The sequence below is a fragment of the Delphinus delphis genome, chromosome 7, assembly GCF_949987515.2.
Source record: "Delphinus delphis chromosome 7, mDelDel1.2, whole genome shotgun sequence".
In the NCBI taxonomy this organism is placed as follows: domain Eukaryota; kingdom Metazoa; phylum Chordata; class Mammalia; order Artiodactyla; family Delphinidae; genus Delphinus; species Delphinus delphis.
The window spans coordinates 7,435,158-7,458,262 of record NC_082689.1 but is presented as its reverse complement, the minus strand read 5'-3'; the positions used below and the strand labels follow the sequence as shown (position 1 = coordinate 7,458,262).

General features: G+C 37.1%; 2 protein-coding genes across 6 annotated transcripts in view; one reads left to right on the top strand and one right to left on the bottom strand.

Annotated features, from left to right (window-relative positions):
- The window catches only part of GIGYF2 (GRB10 interacting GYF protein 2), a 126,355-nt gene that overhangs the window by 33,574 nt on the left and 69,676 nt on the right, over positions 1-23,105 (top strand). For all 4 annotated transcript variants that reach the window (XM_060015918.1, XM_060015920.1, XM_060015917.1 and 1 more), the window contains 5 exons: positions 338-467; positions 1,453-1,548; positions 8,225-8,336; positions 12,552-12,663; positions 13,518-13,558. In XM_060015918.1, the coding sequence (XP_059871901.1) occupies positions 338-467; positions 1,453-1,548; positions 8,225-8,336; positions 12,552-12,663; positions 13,518-13,558 (491 nt within the window). The remainder of the gene's footprint in view (positions 1-337; positions 468-1,452; positions 1,549-8,224; positions 8,337-12,551; positions 12,664-13,517; positions 13,559-23,105) is intronic.
- KCNJ13 (potassium inwardly rectifying channel subfamily J member 13) lies at positions 13,640-22,081 on the bottom strand. Of its 2 annotated transcripts, none has more exons than XM_060015921.1 (2): positions 19,888-22,081; positions 13,640-17,762 (listed from the first exon to the last, which is right to left on the bottom strand). In XM_060015921.1, exons 1-2 carry the CDS (start codon positions 20,345-20,347, stop codon positions 17,140-17,142), a joined length of 1,083 nt encoding a protein of 360 aa, XP_059871904.1. In that variant the 5' UTR covers positions 20,348-22,081; the 3' UTR covers positions 13,640-17,139. The 2 variants fall into 2 exon arrangements, with proteins under 2 accessions (XP_059871904.1, XP_059871905.1); XM_060015922.1 differs by having other exon boundaries at positions 17,602-17,762; positions 20,124-22,081.

Here is a 23,105-nt window from a genome sequence, read left to right as displayed (position 1 = left end):
GGTGTAAGGTGATACATGACTTTTGTTTTAATTATATGTTATTTTTATAGTTTGGAAAAAGGTGTCCCCATCTCACCCCCTAAGCTTCTCACAGACATGCCACGATACTTTCTAGTTAAGGAATTTTCAAATGGTTGTCTAGTTATTTCTCAATGAGCTGTTTTCTTAGTGAGCTATTATAGCAGGTTGTATTAGAGCTAAAATCTTGGATACTTTGAGATAATAGGGGTTTTTTTGTTCTTTTTTATTTTATAAAACTTTTATAGTATATGAAAATAAAAAGTCCTTACTGCCAGAATATTTGACACTTCATTTTATATTCTGTCTACTATTTTAGGCTCCGAGCTCTGTCCAGTGGTGGGAGTATTACATCCCCTCCTCTTTCTCCAGCATTGCCGAAGTATAAATTAGCAGACTATCGTTATGGCAGAGAAGAAATGTTAGCACTTTTCCTTAAAGACAACAAGGTAAGAAAGTAGGAAAGAGTTCAGAATTATGAATAAGATTTCAGGTTATGTACAGTTATGTGCTGATATATGAAACAGCCATAGTTTTTCTCTCTACCTTTTTTTTTTCCTGCTTTGAAACCTGCAATAGTTTACAGAGGCTCTTCTAAATGTTACATACTCTATTTTTTTAGAGAAGACCTAACATTTCATTACAGGAGTAGAAAGCTTCATGAAAACAGGAGAGTAGTCAGGACTTAATGCTTTGTCTAACTAATTTCCTCTGAACCTCTGTTTCTATCCCAGTATGATGGCTGAGAAAGGAAGAATTTTTCTCTTCTCTCTTTATTGCATCTCTTATTCTTCTTTCCAGTTAGAAGTTAGGAGTGAGAAGGGCAGATGCTTCTCTTGTTCTTTTCTTTTGAGTTAAATATAAAATTTTCAGTGGGGACAAAATCTTAAAATGTGACACCACATTTGTGTTACTTATAAATGATCAAAACTCAAACAGTATAAGATACACTTCTTTTTTTTTAAACGTCTTTATTGGAGTATAATTGCTTTACAATGGTGCGTTAGTTTCTACTTTATATAAAATACACTTTCATTACCTGACTAGTGAGAAATAACATTTTCTATTTTTTAAGTATACTTTGTTTTTAATTTTATGGATTAAGAATCAAATTTTAATGATGGTTGCTTAGGATAGATACAGTTGCTTGTAAAACTCTCCTTACCACCTTGTGCTTTGAGTTAAATGTGCACTCTGGAATACCAGAGTCAGTGCTGTATATCAAATCTGAGAGTGGTCGTCTGATGGGAGGACAGGGAGAGTGACTGGGGTTTTTAATGTTTGACCCTTTCAGAATATTAATTGTGTCTGAATAAGCTTTAATCCATATTTTTAATAATCAGCAACAGGTGAATCAAAGAATATTTTCTTGTTTTATCTTCTTGTAATTGGAGGGATAGCATTAATCTCTTGGTCATGTGTTTGGTCAAACAGATACCTTCAGACCTTCTGGATAAAGAATTTCTGCCTATCCTACAGGAGGAACCCCTGCCGCCGTTGGCTCTTGTACCCTTTACAGAAGAAGAACAGGTTTGTGTCTACCTTTGAGCTTCAGTCAAACCCTTGTTCCTTCCCACCGAGGCATGAAAATGTGAAGTTCCTACTTAGGCGCTAAGGAGTGTCCTCCATTCCCCCCAGATCTGCTTCCTTCTTACTCTTTTCTTGGTGTTTGGATGCCTCTCTTAGTTGACTAGATTCTGCTTTAGATCTGAAGCTGTTGAGTGTAAGGAGATGGATTTGAGTAGAGAGAAAGAGTTATTTTTTGAGGGAGAGGGCCTTCTTTTCAGAAACATGTAGTTTTTCAGTTCTGCAAAACATGAATTCTCGCCAATTTTTTACCAGTTCTTACCATTAAAGGAAAATGTAGATCTTCAGCTTACAATGTGCTTAAAAATGTGCTCTTCTGGCACCAATTTTTTCTTTTTTAATAAATTTATTTATTTATTTTTGGCTGCGTTGGGTCTTCATTGCTGCACATGGGCTTTCTCTCGTTGCAACGAGCAGGGGCTACTCTTCGTTGTGGTGCGCAGGCTTCTCTTTGCGGTGGCTTCTCTTTGTTGTGGAGCATGGGCTCTAGGCATGCGGGCTGCAGTAGTTGTGGCCCTGTCACCAATTTTTTAAATGATATTGTGAGAAAGTTAGAGTTTTGGGCTAGAAAGTAGCACATTTTGTATTTGTCCTTTTATAGTGTACTAAGTGAATACAGCACAGTTGTATGCTACAGAATCAGTACACAAAAGTCAGTTGTATTTCTGTACACTAGCAATGGACAGTTCACAAAGGAAATTAAGAAAACAATTCCATTTACAGTAGTATTAAAAACAAAATACTTGGTTGGACTTCCCTTGGTGGTGCAGTGGTTAAGAATTCACCTGCTGTGCAGGGGATACGGGTTTGATCTCTGGTCAGGGAAGATCCCACAGGCTGCAGCGCACCTAAGCCCTCGAGCCACAACTGCTGAGCCCATGCACCACAACTGCTGAAGCCCGTGCGCCCTAGAGCCCAAGCGCCACAACTAATGAACCCAAATGCCGCAACTACTGAAGCCCGCGTGCTCTAGGGCCTGTGACCCGCAACAAGAGAAGCCACCGCAATGAGAAGCCTGTGCACTGCAACGAAGAGTAGCCCCTGCTGGCCGCAACTAGAGAAAGCCCACGTGCAGCAACGAAGATCCAACGCAGCCAAAAATAAAACAAAATACTTAAGAATAAGGAGGTATAAAACTTTTACATAAAAAGTATAAAACACTGTTGAAAGAAATTAAAGCCTAGATAAGTGGAAAGGCATCAGCATTTATTAAGCCATGGAAGACTTAATATTGTTAATCGATCTACTGTCAGTACAATCCCCGTCAAAATCCCAGTGGCTTTTTGGGTAGAAACTGACAAGCTGATCTTAAAATTCATGTGGAATTGCAAGGGACCCTAAGTAGTTAAAACAATTTTGAAAAAGAAGAACAAAGCTGGGGACCTATACTTCCAGTTTCAGAACTTACTACAAAGCTACAGTAATCAAAACTGTGGCTTAAGGATAGACATATAGATCAGCTGATTAGAATTGAAAGTTTGGAAATAAAAGCAAATCACTCCATACTGTAAATTGTTTTCAAGAAACTTTGTATGAGGATATTTGTTTTGTTTCACTGCTGCCATACCTGTAGCATTTTACCATTACTTTTGCCACGTTCAGTATTTTTATTTATTAATTAATTATTTTGAATAAGCAGTAAATCATATGGTTTAAAAAATCAAAATTTACAGAACAGTATATAATAGAAAATCTCTCTCCCATCCTTTCCCCCAGCCACCTGTCTCCTTTTCCGAAAGGCAGCCAGTGTTAGCAGCTTCTTGTGTGTTTTTCCAAGTAAATATGTTTTCCCCCTTTTTGTGCGGGTGATGGTGTATACTAAGCTTTGTTCTATACTTCAAACATTGTTTTTATTGAAAAAATTCTCTGCAGATTTGGATAAAATATTCTTCCATTGTTTTACTTTGCATTTCTTTCCCTAGTGCAGAGTTTCTCATGTTTGCATTTATATTTCTTTTAACTTTTTGTTCTTGTCTTTGCCAGTTTTTCTTTTGGATAGAAATCTTTTTCTTGAGCTAGCCCTAACCCTAACCTGTTAAATTTTCTAAATTTTTAATTGCATTTGATTTCATTTATGATTTTTTTAATGTAGAAGCTAATTTTTTTTTTTTTTAAGAAGATGTTGGGGGTAGGCGTTTATTAATTAATTATTTTTGCTGTGTTGGGTCTTCGTTTCTGTGCGAGGGCTTTCTCTAGTTGTGGCAAGCGGGGGCCACTCTTCATCACAGTGCGTGGGCCTCTCACTATCGCGGCCTCTCTTGTTGTGGAGCATAGGCTCCAGACGCGCAGGCTCAGTAATTGTGGCTCACGGGCCTACTTGCTCCGAGGCACGTGGGATCCTCCCAGACCAGGGCTCGAACCCATGTCCCCTGCATTAGCAGGCAGATTCTCAGCCACTGCGCCACCAGGGAAGCCCGAGAAGCTAATTTTTATATAGCTCAGTATACCAGTTTCAATCTTTTGTGATTATTTTTCCAACTGTTTATGAATATTTTTAATAATTTCTTTTTATTTTTCCTTAAATGACTGCCTGGATTTCTTAGAGACTACATGGGCCAGAAAAGCTTTTTAATAAGTAGGGAGGAGGACTTGCTACTAGTTACCAAAACGTGATAGACTTTTAATTAAAAAAAAAAAAAAGTAATTGAATCATTCAGAAAAATCCTGTTAACATTTCTAAGAAATTGTATTTACTAAGGGCTACACAAATCATTTGAAAAATCAAAAATTATTCAACAAATGCAGCTGGGAACTGTTGGTTAACAATTGAAAAGGAATAAAGTTAGGTATGCAGTACACCTACACACCAAAATTAGTTCTAGCATGACTAAAGGAGTAACTCTTCATTTTGTTTTTATAATGGAAAAGTTTATCTTAAGGTGTTAAGGTCTGGATGCTGTAAACACAGGGGCTTAATGTAAGGATTGGGAAGTTTTCATGGTAATCACAGAAGACCATCGGGGTGCATTTTTGGAAGCATTTAAAAAGGCATCATTGGGCTTCCCTGGTGGCGCAGTGGTTGGGAGTCCGCCTGCTGATGCAGGGGACACGGGTTCGTGCCCCGGTCTGGGAAGATCCCACATGCCGCGGAGCGGCTGGGCCCGTGAGCCATGGCCGCTGAGCCTGCGCGTCCGGAGCCTGTGCTCCGCAACGGGAGAGGCCGCAGCGGTGAGAAGCCCGCGTACCGCACCAAAAAAAAAAAAAAAAGCATCATTTAGGAATTCCTGACACTTGGTAGCCTTTTTTGTAAAGTATGTTGGAGTAGGACAGTACTTAAAGCTGGCAAAAGGTTCATTAACATTTTGAAGTGTATACTTTGGATGGTCAGGTACCTGTTCAGGAATTGCTTAGATCTTCCTAGACTAGAGTTTTGTATACTTATTCACCCTATTACTCTGATTGGGGAGGTAAATAATTCTAATAACCTAAAATAGCTTCTTGCTGCATATCTTGGTTCCTGAAGTTACCTGAAGGGAATATTTTATCTTTAAACTGCAAGGTAATTTTCTGCTTGTGCACATTCCCTCACTACCCACGCCCCCCCCCACGCCCCAGTACACTCACACACATATATATACGTGCATGCATGTATAAAATATAACTAAGTAAAAGGTTTTCTTAGAACAAAATTAACACTTAAATAAGATCTCCCAGTTGCTCTTGGTTTTGACATTTCCCTGTATGTCTGTCACAGTTTGAAAAGCATGACTCTACACATTACACTTGTAATTTAGGTAGCTGCTACCAGATTGGTGTGTTTTATTTATTTGACATCAAGGAAAATCACTTATGCATCGTTGAATAGATAATACATGTGTATACAAAATTCACAAAGTGCATAGAGCGAAAAGCAAGTTTGTGAGTAAACCAGACTCTCGCTAGCTATTAGTCGTCCTCAGGAATAACCACTGTTTCCATTTTCTTGTGTTCCCTTCCTAGTGTATTTAATACATCTGCAACTGTCTATGCATCTATTCCTTTAAACACACATACACATAAATGGTAGCATACTATGCATACAGTTCTACACTTTACTGTTTTCACCGGAGCATCTATTTGGGAAATAATAACAGATACTTATTTAGCTTTTAATATGTATCAGACACTGTTCTAAATACTTGTTGCTTAATGTGTTAAGTGCTTGCAACAACCCACGAAGTAGATTCCTATTCACATTATATAGATGAGGAAAATGAGGCACAGAGAAGTTGAGTAAAGGAGCCAAAATTCACTCTCAGACAGTCTAGCCTCTCCATGCTCTTAACTCCAGCTATGCTTTATATCTTTGTATTGATATTTTAGGCTGACTGTATGAAATTGTAGCTTTCTGGATCAGAAATGGTTGAATATTAGCCATTTTATATGGTCCACCCTAATAAATAGAGTTGCCTCATTTTTTTTTTAACATGATTACCCATTTTATTTATTTATTTATTTAATTTTTATGTTTTTGCTGCGCCGCTTGGCATGTGGGATCTTAATTCCCCAACCGGGGATTGAACCCCTGCCCCCTGTAGTGGAAGCTTGGAGTCTTAACCACTGGACCGCCAGGGAAGTTCCAGCCTCATTTTTTTAAACAACTGCACAGAATTCCCTGTATAGATGGCCATGATTTTTAAATTAGCTCCTTTTGGTTGATACTTAGCTGGTTGCCATTTTTGCTTTTACAAATAGCACTGCAGTTAAAATCTTTCTGCTTATGTTATTTTTCACATGTGTAAGAAGAGGAATTGTTGTGTCAAAGGGTATGGACATTTAAATATACTTTGAGAAATTGCCTTCCAGAGATTATACCAGTTTGCACTTTCAGCTGCGATGTGTGAGGATGTATGAAAGCATATGAGAGTTTCCCTGAACGCCGTAGATGGGTGCATTTGAGTTTCATACATGTAATACTTTGGTAGTGAGGTGTTCGACAGTGTCAGATCCTGGTATACATAATACAGCTAGCTCTGACCTCTGTTTTTTTAATTTTAGAATATATTAATCTAGATTTTGGGACTTCATAGTCTTGCTTAATTGTGATCCCAGAGGCATTATTCAGTAACTCCACTGGTTACTCTGTGTTAAAAGGTAAATTAATGCATTTGTTTCAACCAGCATTTTTTTTTTAAGTTTTATTAAAAAACAGTTTGAAATAAGTACTAATCAAGTTTGGTATCTGCCTCTAGTTTTTAGTTATCAGTTACATTTTAAGTCTTCAGTGTTGAAGTTACTTGATTATATGATTATATACCTTTAAAAGTCAAAGGAAAAAACTTCCATTGATAAGTTCCTAAAATTTATCTGAACAAATTGTATTGAATGCAGTTCTGAAAAAGACAAGTAATGACAGGTAATGAGGAGAAAATGAGCCATATATTAAAACAAGAAATTCAGAAATGAAAGTAGAAGTTTTAAAAACCAATTACATGTTGATTTCTTCAAAAGAGGTGTAGACATCACATTTCAATTGATCTTGAATCAGAACAGCAAATCAGGACTTCACAGTGGAGAACAATTTGGACTTAAAATATTAGTTGAATTGCAGGATTCTATTTCCCTGTGATTTAGGTAGCTGCTACCAGATTGGTGTGCTCTTAAGCCTCACTTCTTGCCCCTTTGCCAGGAGGGCCCTTGGCTACAGCCATGCTGAAGTTGGATTTGCCACACTGTAACCACACCTGCATTTTTGCACAGATGTCTGTTAGGTTCTAAGTTTATAGAAAGTATTCAGGTAAGGATATATTCCAACATTTTCTGAGTTTAGAACTCTTACGAAATTCTCCTTCAAATGCCCAGGATTTTGATATCTTACAGATCATTTTTCAATATTTTTATAATTGCTTCTTGCTTTACCTTTTCCTAAGCTCTGTATATTCCATTTATCCAGAAGTATCAACTAAACATATTTTTGAATCCCAGACCTCCTGTCTTCCTGTATCCCTCTTCATGTTTGAAGGATGCCCACCCGCTGCTGTTGTTGTATTTGACCCTTTTCCAGATTGACTGTGGGTGCAAGTGCAGGCTAAAGACCAAGCGGTTGGGATTTTGTTTATTTTTTGCAAGCATTCTCTCCCCCTACCCGTTTAGATGGTTGACCTTATGTAGGTTCTTACTTTGCCCTTCCCCATTCACCCCGATACCTGTCATTCTATTAAATACTAGTTGGAGTTGCTAATTCACAGTGGTGAGCAGAATGAGGCAAAATGATCATTTTTTTCTTTATCATACTGTTGATTCAGACCTTTTGCGACTCCCTGTCATTTCCACCTTTCTGTAGTTAAGGGACCCTTTCAAACCAGATCTCTTTTACCGAGTATTCTGTATGTATTATGATGCATAAATATCCTGTCTGCTTCCGGATACATACAGCATTTAGAGTTTGTCTGCCTAATATTTCCTCACAGAACCTAACATAGTGTAAGGCATTGGTTGTTAATGTTTGTTGATCTGAAATGTTCATTTGAAATTTTCAGCTAAAATCAGGTTTTGGAGCATCTTAGTGGGTCGTGTAGTGATTGTTTCCCATTTCTAGTAGTCATTAAGTGCCATTTTATAGATGCAGTGGGAGATGGCCAGGAACAACATGCAGTTTTATTTGTTTTATTCATTTTTTTCTTTCTCTCTCTTTTGGCAGAGAAACTTTTCCATGTCTGTAAACAGTGCTGCTGTCCTGCGACTGACAGGACGAGGAGGAGGAGGCACAGTGGTGGGGGCTCCTAGAGGTCGGAGTTCTTCAAGAGGGCGAGGTGAGCTTTCATGTGAAGCAAGTAATGGTGGAGACAGTGGAGAGAGAGGATAGGGAGATCGCTTTAAAAATATTTTGATATTTGGTTTTTAAAAGACTGCTCTTTGACATTAATTGCCTAATAAATGTCCTGAACATTTGTTTTCTGAACTGTTTCTCAGCGTATCTATTCCGCAACCTCTGATTTGGAGTAGAGGAGGGTAATTCTAGCTTAAGAGATTTGAGTGTGAATGATTCTAGATGGTCCTAGTTATCTTTGGTAAATATCCATTATCCTCATCCCCAGGGGACCTTACACTTTGAGAGCCAGAGCTCCCTGAAGTGCCTTGGCTGCTGGAATGGCACCCAAGTCCCTGCCAGGCCTCTGTGACACAGGGTCTGTGCCATATAAGGCTGTGTGCCAGGAGTGTCCCCAGCCAGAGAGAGGCATTTGTAAAAGCTGTCTCATCAATACTAGACCTATTTTAGGGTGTAGAACAACAACAAAAAAATTACGCAGTAATCCTTTATTTAACCTGTAGTTTCATATTGTGTAGATTTGTGTCTTTTCTTGGAAGAATAATTCTTATTTTGATATACTTGTTCTTTGATATCTGCTCCCTATTTGGGGTTCGTTGATCTTCTGCTACTTAAGGGCATTCTTTTTTTGTTTGTTTGTTTTTAAATAAATTTATTTTGTTTTTGGCTGCATTGGGTCTTTGTTGCTGTGCACAGGCTTTCTCTGGTTGTGGCGCGCGGGGGCTACTCTTCGTTGTGGCGCGCGGGCTTCTCATTGCAGTGGTTTCTCTTGTGGAGCACGGGCTCTAGGGCTTCAGTAGTTGTGGCACTCGGGCTCAGTAGTTGTGGCTCGCAGGCTCTAGAGCGCAGGCTCAGTAGTTATGGTGCACAGGCTTAGTTGCTCCGCGGCATGTGGGATTTTCCTGGACCAGGGCTCGAACCCATGTCCCCTACATTGGCAAGCGGATTCTTAACCACTGCGCCACCAGGGAAGTCCCCTTAAGGGCATTCTTAATGTTTGTAATATAAATATTTACTTGAGCTTTTACTTCTAAGTTGGTTAAATCATAGCAGAAGTGTAAACATACCTTGTAATTTTAAGAGGTGCTTTAGGAAGAATTGGTTGTTGGCAAAAATGGAGATTTAAGCATGTGTGTGTTGTGTTTCAGAAGGTCCACAGGCCGTTTAGACTCCCATATGCATGTGGTTAGGTTCCGTTGGTCCAGAATTCATCTGAGATCTGTGCTTCTCGGTGGTGTGATGATGGTGTTCTGAGGATGGCTGTGGCCTGCTCCTTCTGTGTTTCCTGTGTTTTTCTGCAGTGAGCTGGCAGCGAGGAGAGGTTGCACTTACGCAGCTTTGCCGCTAATGCTTTTCAGGGCATGGCATTGAGAGATCTTATATTAATTAAGAAGTATGGCCCACAAGCAGCTGTTTTTTGTTCCTCAAGCGACCACCAATGTTGTGTATTGCAAATACCAACCAATCTCTCTAAATAGGCTTTAAAATTATTCCATATCAAGAAACTAATGAAGGGTTGATAAATTTCTTGCTGCCTTCTGGTTTCTTTGAAGTGTGTAGGGTTATCCCCATAGGATAGAACTCTTATATTCAGAATTTAAACGGGGCATGTATAAAAGATACTGTGATAAAAGCAGTGACTTAATCAACATTGATGTGAGTGAATGATGTGAAACTAGTCAAATGAATGAACTGACCTGGTGAAAAATACTTCTAACACACCACTGTCCCAACTGTGATTCTTTTTAATGGTTTCATAAGACCTTTAATCTGTGGTTTTGTTTTCTTCACTTATTACTTAATTTTAACTTATGGGTTAAATAAATAGTGATTAATGTGGCTTTTTTTTGCACGGGCAGCACTAACATCAGATGATTATCCTGGGCCTTTCCAACTTGAGAAAACTTTGATGTGAAAATCGACTGACTTCCAGACTTCGGAATATCATGAGAACTAGTAAAATTTAAATAAACAAACAGGAAAACAGCATGAATTTGTCATCTTTTTATTTATCTGGTTAAGATGTTCAACAGTAAAGCATATCTACACAACTGTCAGCTACTGTCTTCATCATTATTAAAGGAAGTATATTTTAATCCTCCCAAAGAATAGGGTGAAAAGTCAGACAAGAGGACAGTCATTTAAATTTAACTTTATGAAAGATTTACAGTGTTGTATTTACTTGCTCCTCTTCATATGGGGACTACATTTATAGATGATTATGGGCCTTGTACTTTGAAGATTGTTCCTTACATTTTACAAGCTGGAAAGCTCTAGAATCTGATTCTTTTTTTGTGCCCATTTATAAAGCTTTAGGCTCATAAGGAGGACCGGTGCCAGTGCTAGTCGTAACTGGCAGAAAATATTTTGTCTGGTTTGCTTATTTTTCTGGCAACTTTGGAAGGCTGTTTTTCGTATTCATCTGTTTCCAGAATAAAACACTTTTCCAGGGTGCTATGTACTTAATGGTTTTCTTGAGAAAATTGTTCTCTAAAAGGACAGGGGACTTTTTTTCTTTCACCCTAAAAATCTCGTTGTAGGGAATCACCCCAGTGTAATATAACAGTTTGTATTACACTGTTTTAGGATCTTAAATAAAATGTATGTATTTCCTGAGGATAGAGGTACGAAACTGGACATTGACTTTAAAATGACTTGAAGTTAAGTTGGTACAACTGGAAGGTAACTGGAAGGTAAGATTATTGTAGTTCAACCCTAGTCCCCACTTCCATTTTACAGATGAAGAAATTGATACTTGGACTAGTTGAGAGGGTATTTATGTACATAAAATTCTATGCATTACTTTTGTATTCCATAATGTCATATAGAAATACAATTGTATTGAGTCAATTCTTGATGAATTATAACCAAGAAGTAGAAATACTGCATGGATATTTGAAACAATTACTTAACTCAATTGTATTTAGCTTTGGAATGCATTCATGCTTTTATTCAAGATTCATCATCATTTTTCTTTGGGTGGTTTTATACCGTGGGAGAAGTTGAGCTAGGGATAATGGCTAAGATTTCATCTAGGTATAAATACATCCCTAGGCACCTCGCTGCCCTCCAATTTTCTAACCTGTGTGTTGGATGCAAATGGTGTATCCAACACACAGGTTAGTTGGGAAATCCTCACACTATACAGAAAGTATAAAGCTGAAAGTGCATACTGCCTTCTGGCCCCAGATGCAACATTTGGATTTATATCGTTCCTGACCCTAACTATGCAGCCATATCATTTATATGCATGGAATCTTTTTTATATGTATTGTTTTGGGGCATACTTCTGTCATTCAGCAGAATAATGTAGATTTCTTTTAATGTCAGTACTTTATCTTCTGTGGCTTCCTGGTGTTCTGCTGAATAGTTTTATCAATTTATTTAGCCAATCCTTTACTGATTAAGTTCTGTTTTTTTAAAAATTGCAGTGAACATCTTCGTATATATGTATTTGCATATTTGTGCGAGTATTTCTATTAGGATAAATTCTAGTTAGAATTGTTGAGTCAAATTTTGATAGATTAATCAAATTGCTTTCAGTAAAGGCCAGTGTACACTTGAGCCACTGGAGCCTCTAAATTCCTACATCCACACATTCTTACTGGCTCTGCAGTTCGAATATTTAGTGCTGCCTGATATTTTTCTTCAAGATTTGAGCAAATGGGAAAGAGTGCCTTTGGTCGCTGTGGAATATCCTTTAAGGAGTTAGTTTACAAAATTGTTAGTTTAGAGTTGACCCAATTAAATTATCCTTTTTCCGGAGTTAAAGAAATTAATTTGACATTTGTGCTTGCCTTTTGTACTTTATCTGCTCTCTTCTCAAACTCTCCACATCTTCCATTTTTGTTGAAAATAATACAATAAAAGGTTTGATTTGTAGTATTGGTTTACTGATCTTAGGATTTCACAATTGAATTTTTTATTAAGGAGCTTAATGTTGATACTATTTCTTGTTCAGGACTGGAACTGGGACGCTTACACAGTTTTCTAACTTGTTTTTTTATCCTCCTGTGGTCTAGCTACTTCAGTGCTGTCATTGGTCTCACTGGTAAAGATTCAGTGGGCCTTGCTAAATATTTAAATGTAGACATCCTACTTGGTATATAGACAGAACTTCAGAGATTAATGTTTGATGTTGAACTTGTGCCAGATGTTGACATCTGACTATTATTTTTTTCTGTTTTCTTATTTTCAGGCAGAGGCAGAGGTGAATGTGGTTTCTACCAAAGAAGCTTTGATGAAGTAGAGGGTGTGTTTGGTCGAGGAGGTGGCAGGGAAATGCATAGGTCTCAGAGCTGGGAGGAAAGGTAACTAAAAGGATCCACATCTTGGTATAAAGGTTTCTTGGTGTAAAAAACATTTCTTTTCTGCTTTCTACAGAGGAGAAGGCTCTTTGTAGAGTTACAAGGTTTCCCTTTTCAAAAAATGCTGTTAATTGAATATCAATTATGTTAGAAATGTTTAAATGATCCTTATTTAAAGGAAGAAGCATTCTAGATAAATACGTTCATATTTTTGTGCCAGCATGGATATTTAATAGTTAATTAGATTTGCTATTTGATTAGTGCTCAGTGGGAAGCATCTTCATTTTACTGTTCGTTGCTGTTAATCAAAGCATCTTCTCTATACTGTTTGTGACTTTATATGAAGTCTTTCAAGATGAGCAAAGGCAGTTGCACAGAGATACATGTACAAAGATGTCCACTGTGATAATATTTATAATATAAAATAATGCGAAATAAACCAAACAGCTTAATATCAGTGTGGTTTCTTATATAATAGTGTATCCACACAGTAGAATAGTATATAACCATTAAAGTTAGGATAATTTTGAAAATATCTAGTGATATGTAAAAACACATTCTAAAAGCAGTATATAAAGCTCTGTACAGCAGATACCTAAAATAAAACATGTATCTAATTAAAAAATAACATTTCTGGGTCTATAGAAGCTAGCTTTTGGTAGGTGAGATGGTGGATATTTTTGTTTTCATCTTTGTGCTTTTCTGTATTTTCCAAAGGTTAGGCAGTAACAGTGTATTTGTTTTATAATTTGAAAAAGAAAAATGCTATTAAGAAAGATAGGAAAATGGGTGTCATAGATGGGAAATCTATGTATTACTCTCAAGATTTGTTTGAAACTTATTTTTACCTTTTCTAGGGGTGATAGACGTTTTGAAAAACCAGGGCGAAAAGATGTAGGTAAGACTTTCTTACTGTTTCGAAGTATTTTTATCTGGATTTCCATGATACTGGTTCTTAACAAGGCTCACACATAAGGATACATTTATTAAAAATTACTTGCGTCTCTCCAGTAGATGGGGTTGTAGCATTGCTTGCATTTGGAGTTCCATGGTTATTTGAGGGCTTTATTGCATGAAACCAGGGATGATAAATATAACCATTAGGATTTACTTGATTTAACTTTTTAGGTCTGTGTGTTCTCTGCAAGACATATATTTTTTATTAAGGCTATCTTACGAATTGAAATTTCAAGTTAGGAAGCAGGCTATTAACTCCTTTTCCAGTGCAGGTAGTATGTCACAGGTGAGAAGAAATAGAGAAAATACTAGAATGATCGCTTTTGTATTAGAGAGCGAAGGCTAAAACTGTGAATGTTCTTACTGTGAATGTCGTTTATTCATCTGGTCTTTTTGATGTATATTCTTTCTTTTTTTCAGGGCAGTGTCCACATAGATCTATAAAAATATTTTGTAGTGGCTTTTATTGAATGCTTTTTTAAATAAGATGCTCACTTCAGGTTATTAAATAAACTGTGTTAATGATTCTGAGCTTCTCTTTTTATAAGTAATCCACTTTTGTTGAAAATACTGTAGATTAAAAAAAATTGCTCATACTGTATCTTACTTTCTCCAAGAACAGCAGTACTTAACTAGTTTGTTGGGACACACTGACATATTGATCAATTGTGAGATGTCCTATGACATCAAATTAAGATAATCTGAGTACTGAAGGTTCCAGAATGATTTGTTCTTTTTAAAGTTAGAGATGGTTCTTATCATATATTTGCTTCTTATGTGTAGAGAAATGGGTGGAATTAGAGGCATCTGGGTTAGAATTGTGCATGACCCTTGTGAATACCCGTGGGAGAATGTGGAGGTGGAAAAAGGCCTGTAATATTCAAATTATAATTCCTATTCAATAGAAATTGATTGCTGCATAGGGGGAGATCAGTTCTGGTGATCATCTTACGGTATGGTTCTGTGAGGATGGAATTAAAGGATCATTAAAAAAAATCCAGGTGAAACCGAAAGGTTCAGCTCAGTGCATTTTGGTGTGAAATGCTTTGAAGCAGACATAGCAATTTTGGGTTATTAGGCTGCTGCTGGCAGTTGGTAATATGGGCTTGTACATATATAAAAGTAGGCCTTATGATTTTTAGTATCTCCTTGTCTTCAGTTTGTTGGGACTGTCATGCTATCTGGATTGGGTTCCACAAGCATTTTTTAACTTAGTTCCAACGTGGTCTCCTTGATCATGTGTCCGAGATATCGTCACTGATTTCTCAGGTGGCCCAGGTAAGTGAGCTGTAAAGCCAGGAGTTAGAGCTGCTCTTCCCACTTTCCAGTAAATTTCCCCCTCTTTCAGTCTGTACTCTATTCACCTGAAAGGATAATGGGGCCTTTGCAGAAAACTTAATCCTTAACATAGAAGATGTGATTCTTTAAAGTAAAAGAATCATGAACAGTTCTTTCAGAAGCTTTCAGCCTCCTAGACAAAAGTATTTGATTGCATTTCTTAGTTGTCTATTTATTAAATAGCACTAGTATACCAACGGAGTTCTTTTTGGGGGTGTGTGTGTAGGGAAAGTTATATCTAATTTTCAGGTGCAGAGTTTATGTATAAATAGTACAGTAAGAGACTTCTATGACTTGAATGGAGAATATACTGCATCTATATTGAGACTCAGATCCTAGACAGGTCTTGCTCACTTCCAAATTGCGTGACTTTAGGCAGCCTCTCTGAACTGTTGGAATTGATCTGTGTAAGTGATGTAGAGCTCTTAGGAAAAAATATACCATGTAAATCTTCAGTACTTGTTTTCATCAGGTTAGGAGAATCTTGTTAACTTTATTATAGAAATAAGAATTCTTGCTGATTATATGTGTTACAACAATCTTGTGTTGGAGGAAAACCTGTTGGTCTAGCTAGTACTTAAGAATGCCTAAGGTTTTCAAACAGCAAAAGTTCGCAGTGATTAAGTTTCTGTGTCCTTGATACACTTTGCTATAATTAGTCTTAGACCACTCCAAAGTTCTTTATTTTCTCTTCCTTTTGGTCTAGGAGTAGAAAAATGTGACTTGCTGCTGTTCCCTGCTTTTCACAACTGCTTCCCTTTACTAGCTAGTATTTATTTTAAGAGATGATTCCTGTGTGGGTCATCACCAGTAGGGAGGGTTAATCTTTCACTTTTTTCACATAAACCTGGATAAGGGAAATTTCAGAAAAGAATAACAGCAACAAATCTATTTGAAATCTGATAGGGTGACTTTTTTGGTTCCTGTTTGAGGACAGTTCGATTTTTTTATTGAAATGGCAAATTTACAGAGGATAGTCTTAAGTTAAACTGGAGGTAAGGGAAAGTGTTCATCCTAGTATATGCAAAATTAAAAAAGCAGAGAAAGCATAATTTTCATGGAGTATTAGATTTGGAAAGAAATAATAGAGTTCATCTCGTCCAACCTCCTGCTGGTGAATAAACACTCATTTTGTGTTTATAGAAAAAACTATCTGAAGTTTGAAACAGGAATTTGGGTTTGAAAATACTTCATTGCCTAATTATTTTTTGCTTTTTCTGTTGGAGATTTTTTCCCCTAGTTGAATTATATCTAAACCTTTATACCTACAAAAACGTAAATATATTTGCATCTACGAGGTTCTTATACCATTGAATGGACCCTAAGTAGAAAGGGAATGTTTTTACTTAGGTCGGAAGTTATTCAGATGAATGGTTGGTTATAATTTTTAAATCACTATTTGATTAGTATGCCTAGTAGCTTTAAAGTAGATATAATTTTGGGTCTCCTTGCTCAAATACCACCCTGCAGTTTCCTTCAGCCTAGAGCTTATCTTAACTTGCTCTGATCACTTTCTGCCACAAATGTATGAATATGTGCATGTGTTTGGGTGTCATGCTCAAATGCTTTTAGAGTTATGTATAAATCTGTTCTTCGCTGTTTTCTTGTGAGTTTTTGTTCTTAGCTGTTAAAAATTAAGGGGGTAATATTTACCCTAGTTTTGTTTTATAAAGAACCAAAGGACTGATCTTTGTTGCCTTGAAGAAATAACAGTTTTAAAAGAGTGTTCACTAAATATTGTGAAATCATCATTCTACCCAGGGAGCTAGGTTTGAAACTAGGCTGCTGCTTCAACTTGCAGATGAAAATGAGAAATTTATAGCTGATTTTCTTAGAGTTCAGCTGTGTTAAACTTCACTGTCAATTTTACCTTCGTTACTGGTATCATACCACATCCATACAAACTCACCAACAGCATTTCTGTTATTGTAAATATCTGTTACATTCAGATGCATTGATTTCAGCAGATAACCACAGATACAAACTTTGTATAATGTTATATTTCCACAATGTGTATTGCTAGCCATTTTTTTTTATGGGCGGAGGCTTGATCACCATGATGTAATCAGAAAGATGTAATCAGCATTGGAAAAAAGAAAACATGAGATATGATGAAGGAAAAATAGGTGCATAACTGGCTGAGTATATTTAATACATTAAAAAATAGGGCGCTATGGATATTTCTTACTCTGTCAGTCCTGTTTCAGAGATCTGAAAATTGTCAATGCTTTGTCCATTGATATGGATGTCCAGGTCAGTCCTGTTTGGGCTCTTGGAGACCAGAGGTGTTGGAAGTTCAGGAATAGTCTTATCAAAATTCTCCATCTTGATTTGATATTCACCTTTGGAACCTCGGGTCAGCAGAGATGCAAAACAGTGATGTAACATGATCTCAGAGGGTAGGTAGGATGTCCTCCTTTGGCATATTTCTCCAGTGCCTTCCTGCATTGCTGAAAGGAACACAACTAATTCAAAGTGGGGAGGATTTTCATGCTGGAGCAGAGTAGCCAGGGGACTCGATGGTATAATGGAGTGATAGTAGGTTAGTGGAAAGATAAAGAATGGACATTCCTCAGAACTGATGCCATCAAGGTGGAAGTCCACACTGGTCTGGTAGAGTTCGCCGTTTTCTCTTTCCTGATAGAGTATAGCTGAGACCCGAACACTGGTTAGAGGGCTAGGTCGAGTGTTGGCCACTTGGAAAATAAGATTAGGTTTACCATCTATGTGAGCTACTACTGCTAAGTCAGTAAAGCGAATTGAGAAAGCTCGATTTTTTGGCCGGGCGATCTTCGCCACAAAGGCACCTAAATTAGAAACCATTGAATTTTTTTTAGAATGAACAGATTAAATATCAGTACCTTTTCTGAATGAGAAGGATCTAGCAAATTTTTATACATTTCTTGGTGCCATGCCTTCGAAATGAGTCAGGAATTGAACTTGTTAATTTCTCATTAGCCTGAAGGATTTTGCAAAACGGTACATACATTCTTTATTTTAAACCTGTGATTTCAAAATGGGTAAGCACAATTCATTTTGTTACATAGAAATGTAAAACTTTAGTTTGTTATGAAGTGGAGGAGTGGTCATTTCCTGTATTGCTGTCCCTGCTTTAAAAATAGCAGAAAATAAATGCAATTTACTTGCAACCAGATTACTTCAAGTTTAAATAGAGATTAGATTCATAGTAGAATGATTTGGGGTAGGGAGGGGACCTGTAGAACAAGTGACATTGAAGAATTTTTAACTTTGAAATTTATACAAACCTTTTTTTTTTAAGAATGCTCTGTCTCTAAGGTGGTTTTCAGTGTACCCTTCAAGTGCATCCTCCATGTGCCCCCCAGCAGGTAGATCATGGTTTCTTAACTACTTTTGTGCCACAGATGTTGGCAGGCTGGTGAGGTCTGTGAACCTCTTATTAGAATTACACTTTAAATGCATTAAAATAAAGTATATAAACAGGAAACCAAATACACTGAAATCCAGTTGAACATTTAAAAAATTACAATGTGTACTATATGTGCTTTTTTAATGCATTAAATAAAAAAATACAGTGGGGGTTTAGTACTGTAATTTTGAAGTATTATAGTATGATATGAAAATATCTGGGATTTCTGTTTGTAACAAAGTTACGGGTATTGCCAGTGCTTTTGTTTTTTGTTGCCTACATTTATAATCAAAGGAAATACCAAATTTCAGTTGGAGGTTAGTGTAAAAGAAAAAAAAGATGTAAGTTTTTCCTGTCTAAGTTCACATATCCTCTAAATTTTATCGAGTGGCCCAGTGTAAGAACTCTTCTTGTAAAGATTAAGTGATTTGCTACGGGTTGTAAAAGCCAGTTGGTTGCACACTGGGACTTTATTCCATACCACTGTTAATATCGCCCATAGTGTGTTAAAACAAGGTTTTCTCTTTGTTTTGTTTTTTATTTTTTAGTTGTATATATCACTAGCCCTACTTTATTAGAGCAAAGAGTATCATGTGTTGCCAGGTTTATACGCAAAATTTCACAATCATTGTGGCCTATTTCCAGTACATGCTCAGGATATGTATACTTGTTCTCTAATCTGCAGTGCTGACTGGTGTTCTGGACTCATTAATATTGAGTAAATGTTGAAAAGATGAACTCAGAGGAGAAAATTCTAGCCCAGTAAAGGTTAAAAAAAAAAAAATCAAATTCCTCTGTTAGGTAAAATGACTGTCAAAATATGCATTGAACATATTTATTCACTTATTTAACAAAATATTTAGCTTCTCTGAAAAACTCCTTTTAGATTTTTTGTTAATATCTTTTTGGCTGGTAGCATAATGATCCCTTTTTTCTTAAGAAATTTCAGTATGTAAAATTTAAGTATAGAGAGAGGTTTCTTAAAATTTCTCCTATTGTTTGACCCTAGGCTCTTCCTTTCAGTCTCAGGCATTACCTGCCAATGATGCAAATAAATTATTCTGTAATACCGTTGCTTATAACTGACTATACCCATTCCAAAACATTCATACATTTTTTTTTTTAAGAACAAAAACAATTACCTGTGGGGACTTGCCTGATGACGCAGTGGTTAAGAATCGGCCTGCCAATGCAGGGGACATGGGTTTGATCCCTGTACCGGGAAGATCCCACATGCCGCGGAACAACTAAGCCCGTGTGCCACAACTACTGAGTCTGCACTCTAGAGCCTGTGTGCCACAACTACTGAAGCCTGCGCGCCGCAACTGCTGAAGCCTGTGCACTCTAGGGCCCACGTGCTGCAACTACTGATGCCCGTGTGCCTAGACCCTGTGCTCCGCGACAAGAGAAGCCACCTCAATGAGAAGCCCGTGCACTGCAATGAAGAGTAGCCCCCACTCGCTGCAACTACAGAAAGCCCACGCGCAGCAACGAAGACCCACTGCAGCCAAAAATAAAACAAACAAAATACAAAAAACAATTACCTGTGATGAAGGCCTCTAGCATGAGGCCTAGGAGCATTTGTATGGCAAGTAGGGCGATTGCACTAGGACAGTCACCACTGGGGAACATGGTACCGTAACCAATTGTGAGTTGTGTCTCCAGGGAGAAGGAGAATGCAGCTGTGAAACTGGTGATGTACTTGACACAGATAGTGTGGTTTTCAGGTGGGGCATCATGATCTAGTTCCAGATCACCATTCATCTCAGCTAGAACATACCAGAGCACTGCAAAGACAAGCCAGTGGATAACAAAAGAAGCAGAAAAAACCAACATCATCCAGCGCCAGCGCATGTCCATTAGGATTCCCCAAGCGTCTCGAAGATATGCAAGACCTCTTTGAGCGCCATCCATTTGAAGTGTGCTATGGCCATCCTTGGTGACCATCCTCCGGTATCTCTGAGTTAGGAGAGGAGCAATAACTTTGCAATTACTGCCATCCATCTCAGGCTGTAATTCTCTGAAATCAAGAGTAAATTAGTAAACCCTTAACTGTTTTTCAGGTAATATTAATAAATTCTGAGACTTTGTTTTGTAATTTTTTTGGAATGCTTCCCTGACTGCTGGGCAGGCTTTCCCAGTCTGATAGCTCTTTCTCTTTACATAAGGGAGCATTTACTGACTAAGTCATTCATTTGATAGCTAATCATGGATTGCCTTAGGATATCTATTATTGGTTCCTTTAATGACTGTTAAAATATTGTTTGGCATATTAACGAATCCCCAAGGGTTGGGATTACGATTCATGTCTCTTTTTGATACTCCTGTATCTTTCTTGCACAAGTCGAGGCTTCAAGTATGTATTGATTTGACTAAACATTATGTGTAACAACTTTCCATAATTAATTAATAATTTATAACTATGAATAATTCATAATGAAAAGGAACATTAAATATGTGTTCCTCTGTTTAAATAAATAGAAATCATTTAGAAGTGTAGTGTTGAACTGTCTGAAAATGTTTTGAAGCCATACTTATTGCTAGGATAAGAGTAAGCTTTTAGAGATCCATAGTTCCATTGTATGCTTTATAATTAGCCTGTTGAAAGTTCTATGATTAGGTTTTATTTGTTTTTGTTACTTTGTGGTCATTTTCATGGAGTCTTTCCTTCTGTGGCTCATGGATTGCCGCCCTTCTGAATATTCTAGATGCTGATTAGATTGTGGGGTAGACAGAAAATTATTTTCTTGGCAAAATTAAGAAATTCCAGGTAAAGATTCCAAGGTAATATTAATTTTGAAAGTAAATGAACCAGGTACTTCCCTGGTGGTCCAGTGGCTAAGATTCCAGTGGCTGCCAATGCAGGGGGCCAGACCCCACATGCCACAACTGAAAGAGTTCACTTGCTGCAACTAAAGATTCCACGTGTCGCAACTAAAGATCCTGCATGCCACAACTAAGACCTGATGTAGCCAAATAAGTAAATAAATAATTTTTTTAAAAAAAGGCAATGCCTTAAAAAAGAAAAAAGAGAAGTAAATGAACCAGAAGAAAAAGCTTCGAGTTTAATGAACTAAAATAATCATTAAGACATTAAAGGTCAATTTTAGAAACATTAGTAAAGTTAGTTTTTAGCTATAAACGGTTTTCATCTGTGTTTCTTCTTTTCTCTGTGGTGAGTCGAAATCTAATGTGCACTTTCCATGTGACCATCCTTGAATATGACAAAGGTGTCAAAGACTTACGCAGAGGCAAGCAGAAACAGAATGGGAAATGCAACTTTGCTTCCCTTGAATCTGCCTTTCTTCTTTGCCACAATCCAGTACTAGGTGTTTATACATGACTCTTTTCGATGCTTCCTCCTTCAGAAGTAGATGCCCTTGGAAGTGTTGCATATCACCTTCCTACCTTTTGAATGACAATGATGCTTTGCTTGAGTTTGCTGGATGGACCCTCCTGTGTCTAGGGACTTTGGGGCTTTGGAGACTGGCTTCCTGTGTTGTTGGAATTGGGCATTGGCCAGCTGGGTATATGCTTTCCCTTTTGTCCTAAGGCTGATTTAACATTTATTGGTGATATTAGAGGCATTCTCGTATATTTTCTTCACATATGAGTTGCTGATGGAACACTGGGTTGATTGTTAACTTTATTTAGATTAGATGGTCATTTCTGTTTCATGTTATAAATTTTTAAAAAATCTTAGGGCATTAATGTTTTATAATTTATTATCCTAACAAGTTGTCATTATCATTTTATTTAGTTTTTTTTTCTTGGCACAGCTATTTAGTGATTCATTTTGCTAGACTTTTTGATGTTTTAGAAGACCTGATCTCTGCCCTTTTGGAAATTATAATAATAACAAAATATTCATAGGCATTGTGCTAGGTGCTTTCATTACTGCATTGTCTCTAATTCTTTGGTATCTCAGCAAGATAGACATTCTTTTTTTTTTTTAAGATAAACATTCTTATCCCATTTTTCAAATGAGATCACTGAGGATCAGGCAGATAAAAGAAGTTTTCACAAGGCGTATGGATTATTTTTCAAGTCCGACTAACTTAACAGTTGGCTATTTTTTTATTTTTATTTTTTTTTAACTACAAGAAGCTATCTATTTAGAGTTTGGTGAGATAAAAGTCTGTCCCAAGATGATTGGTACTGCATTCACAAAATAGTCTTTGACAGCCTGATTTTTAGCACCTTAGAACTCTCCTGTCCCCAGAAGTGTCTCAAATATCCATTTTAAATCATTGTTAATTTTATGCATGATTTTTATGTCAGTAATGATTAATAATATTGGCTAATATATATTATTTATTATGTGCCAGGAATCATACCAAGCACTTCACATGTATTGACTCATGTGAAGCCAATAGCAATGCCTGGCACAGAGTAACCTCTTGGGCTATTAGTTGCCTTACTGGTATTAATAATGTTTCTTAACTTTCCTAGTAATAAGTACCATTATTAATGCCCATTTTATAGATAATGAGACTGAGCCACAGTGAGTTTCCTAAGATCACAAAGGTAGTAAGTGGTGGTCAGTTCCTGCTTAGTCCGTAGTCCAGAGTCAGTGCTATATTGCCTCAAAAATAGACATTTTGACCCTAGTTAGCTTTTGTGAATAACACGTTACATTTGACTAGTTTTGTCCAAGAGCTCCTACAGAATATTTGTTCTTCAGAAATGCTTAGGCTAAGACCTAGATTTGTACGCAAGAAGGATATTTTCAGTTAAGGAAGACATCTTGTAAGGTTTGAAG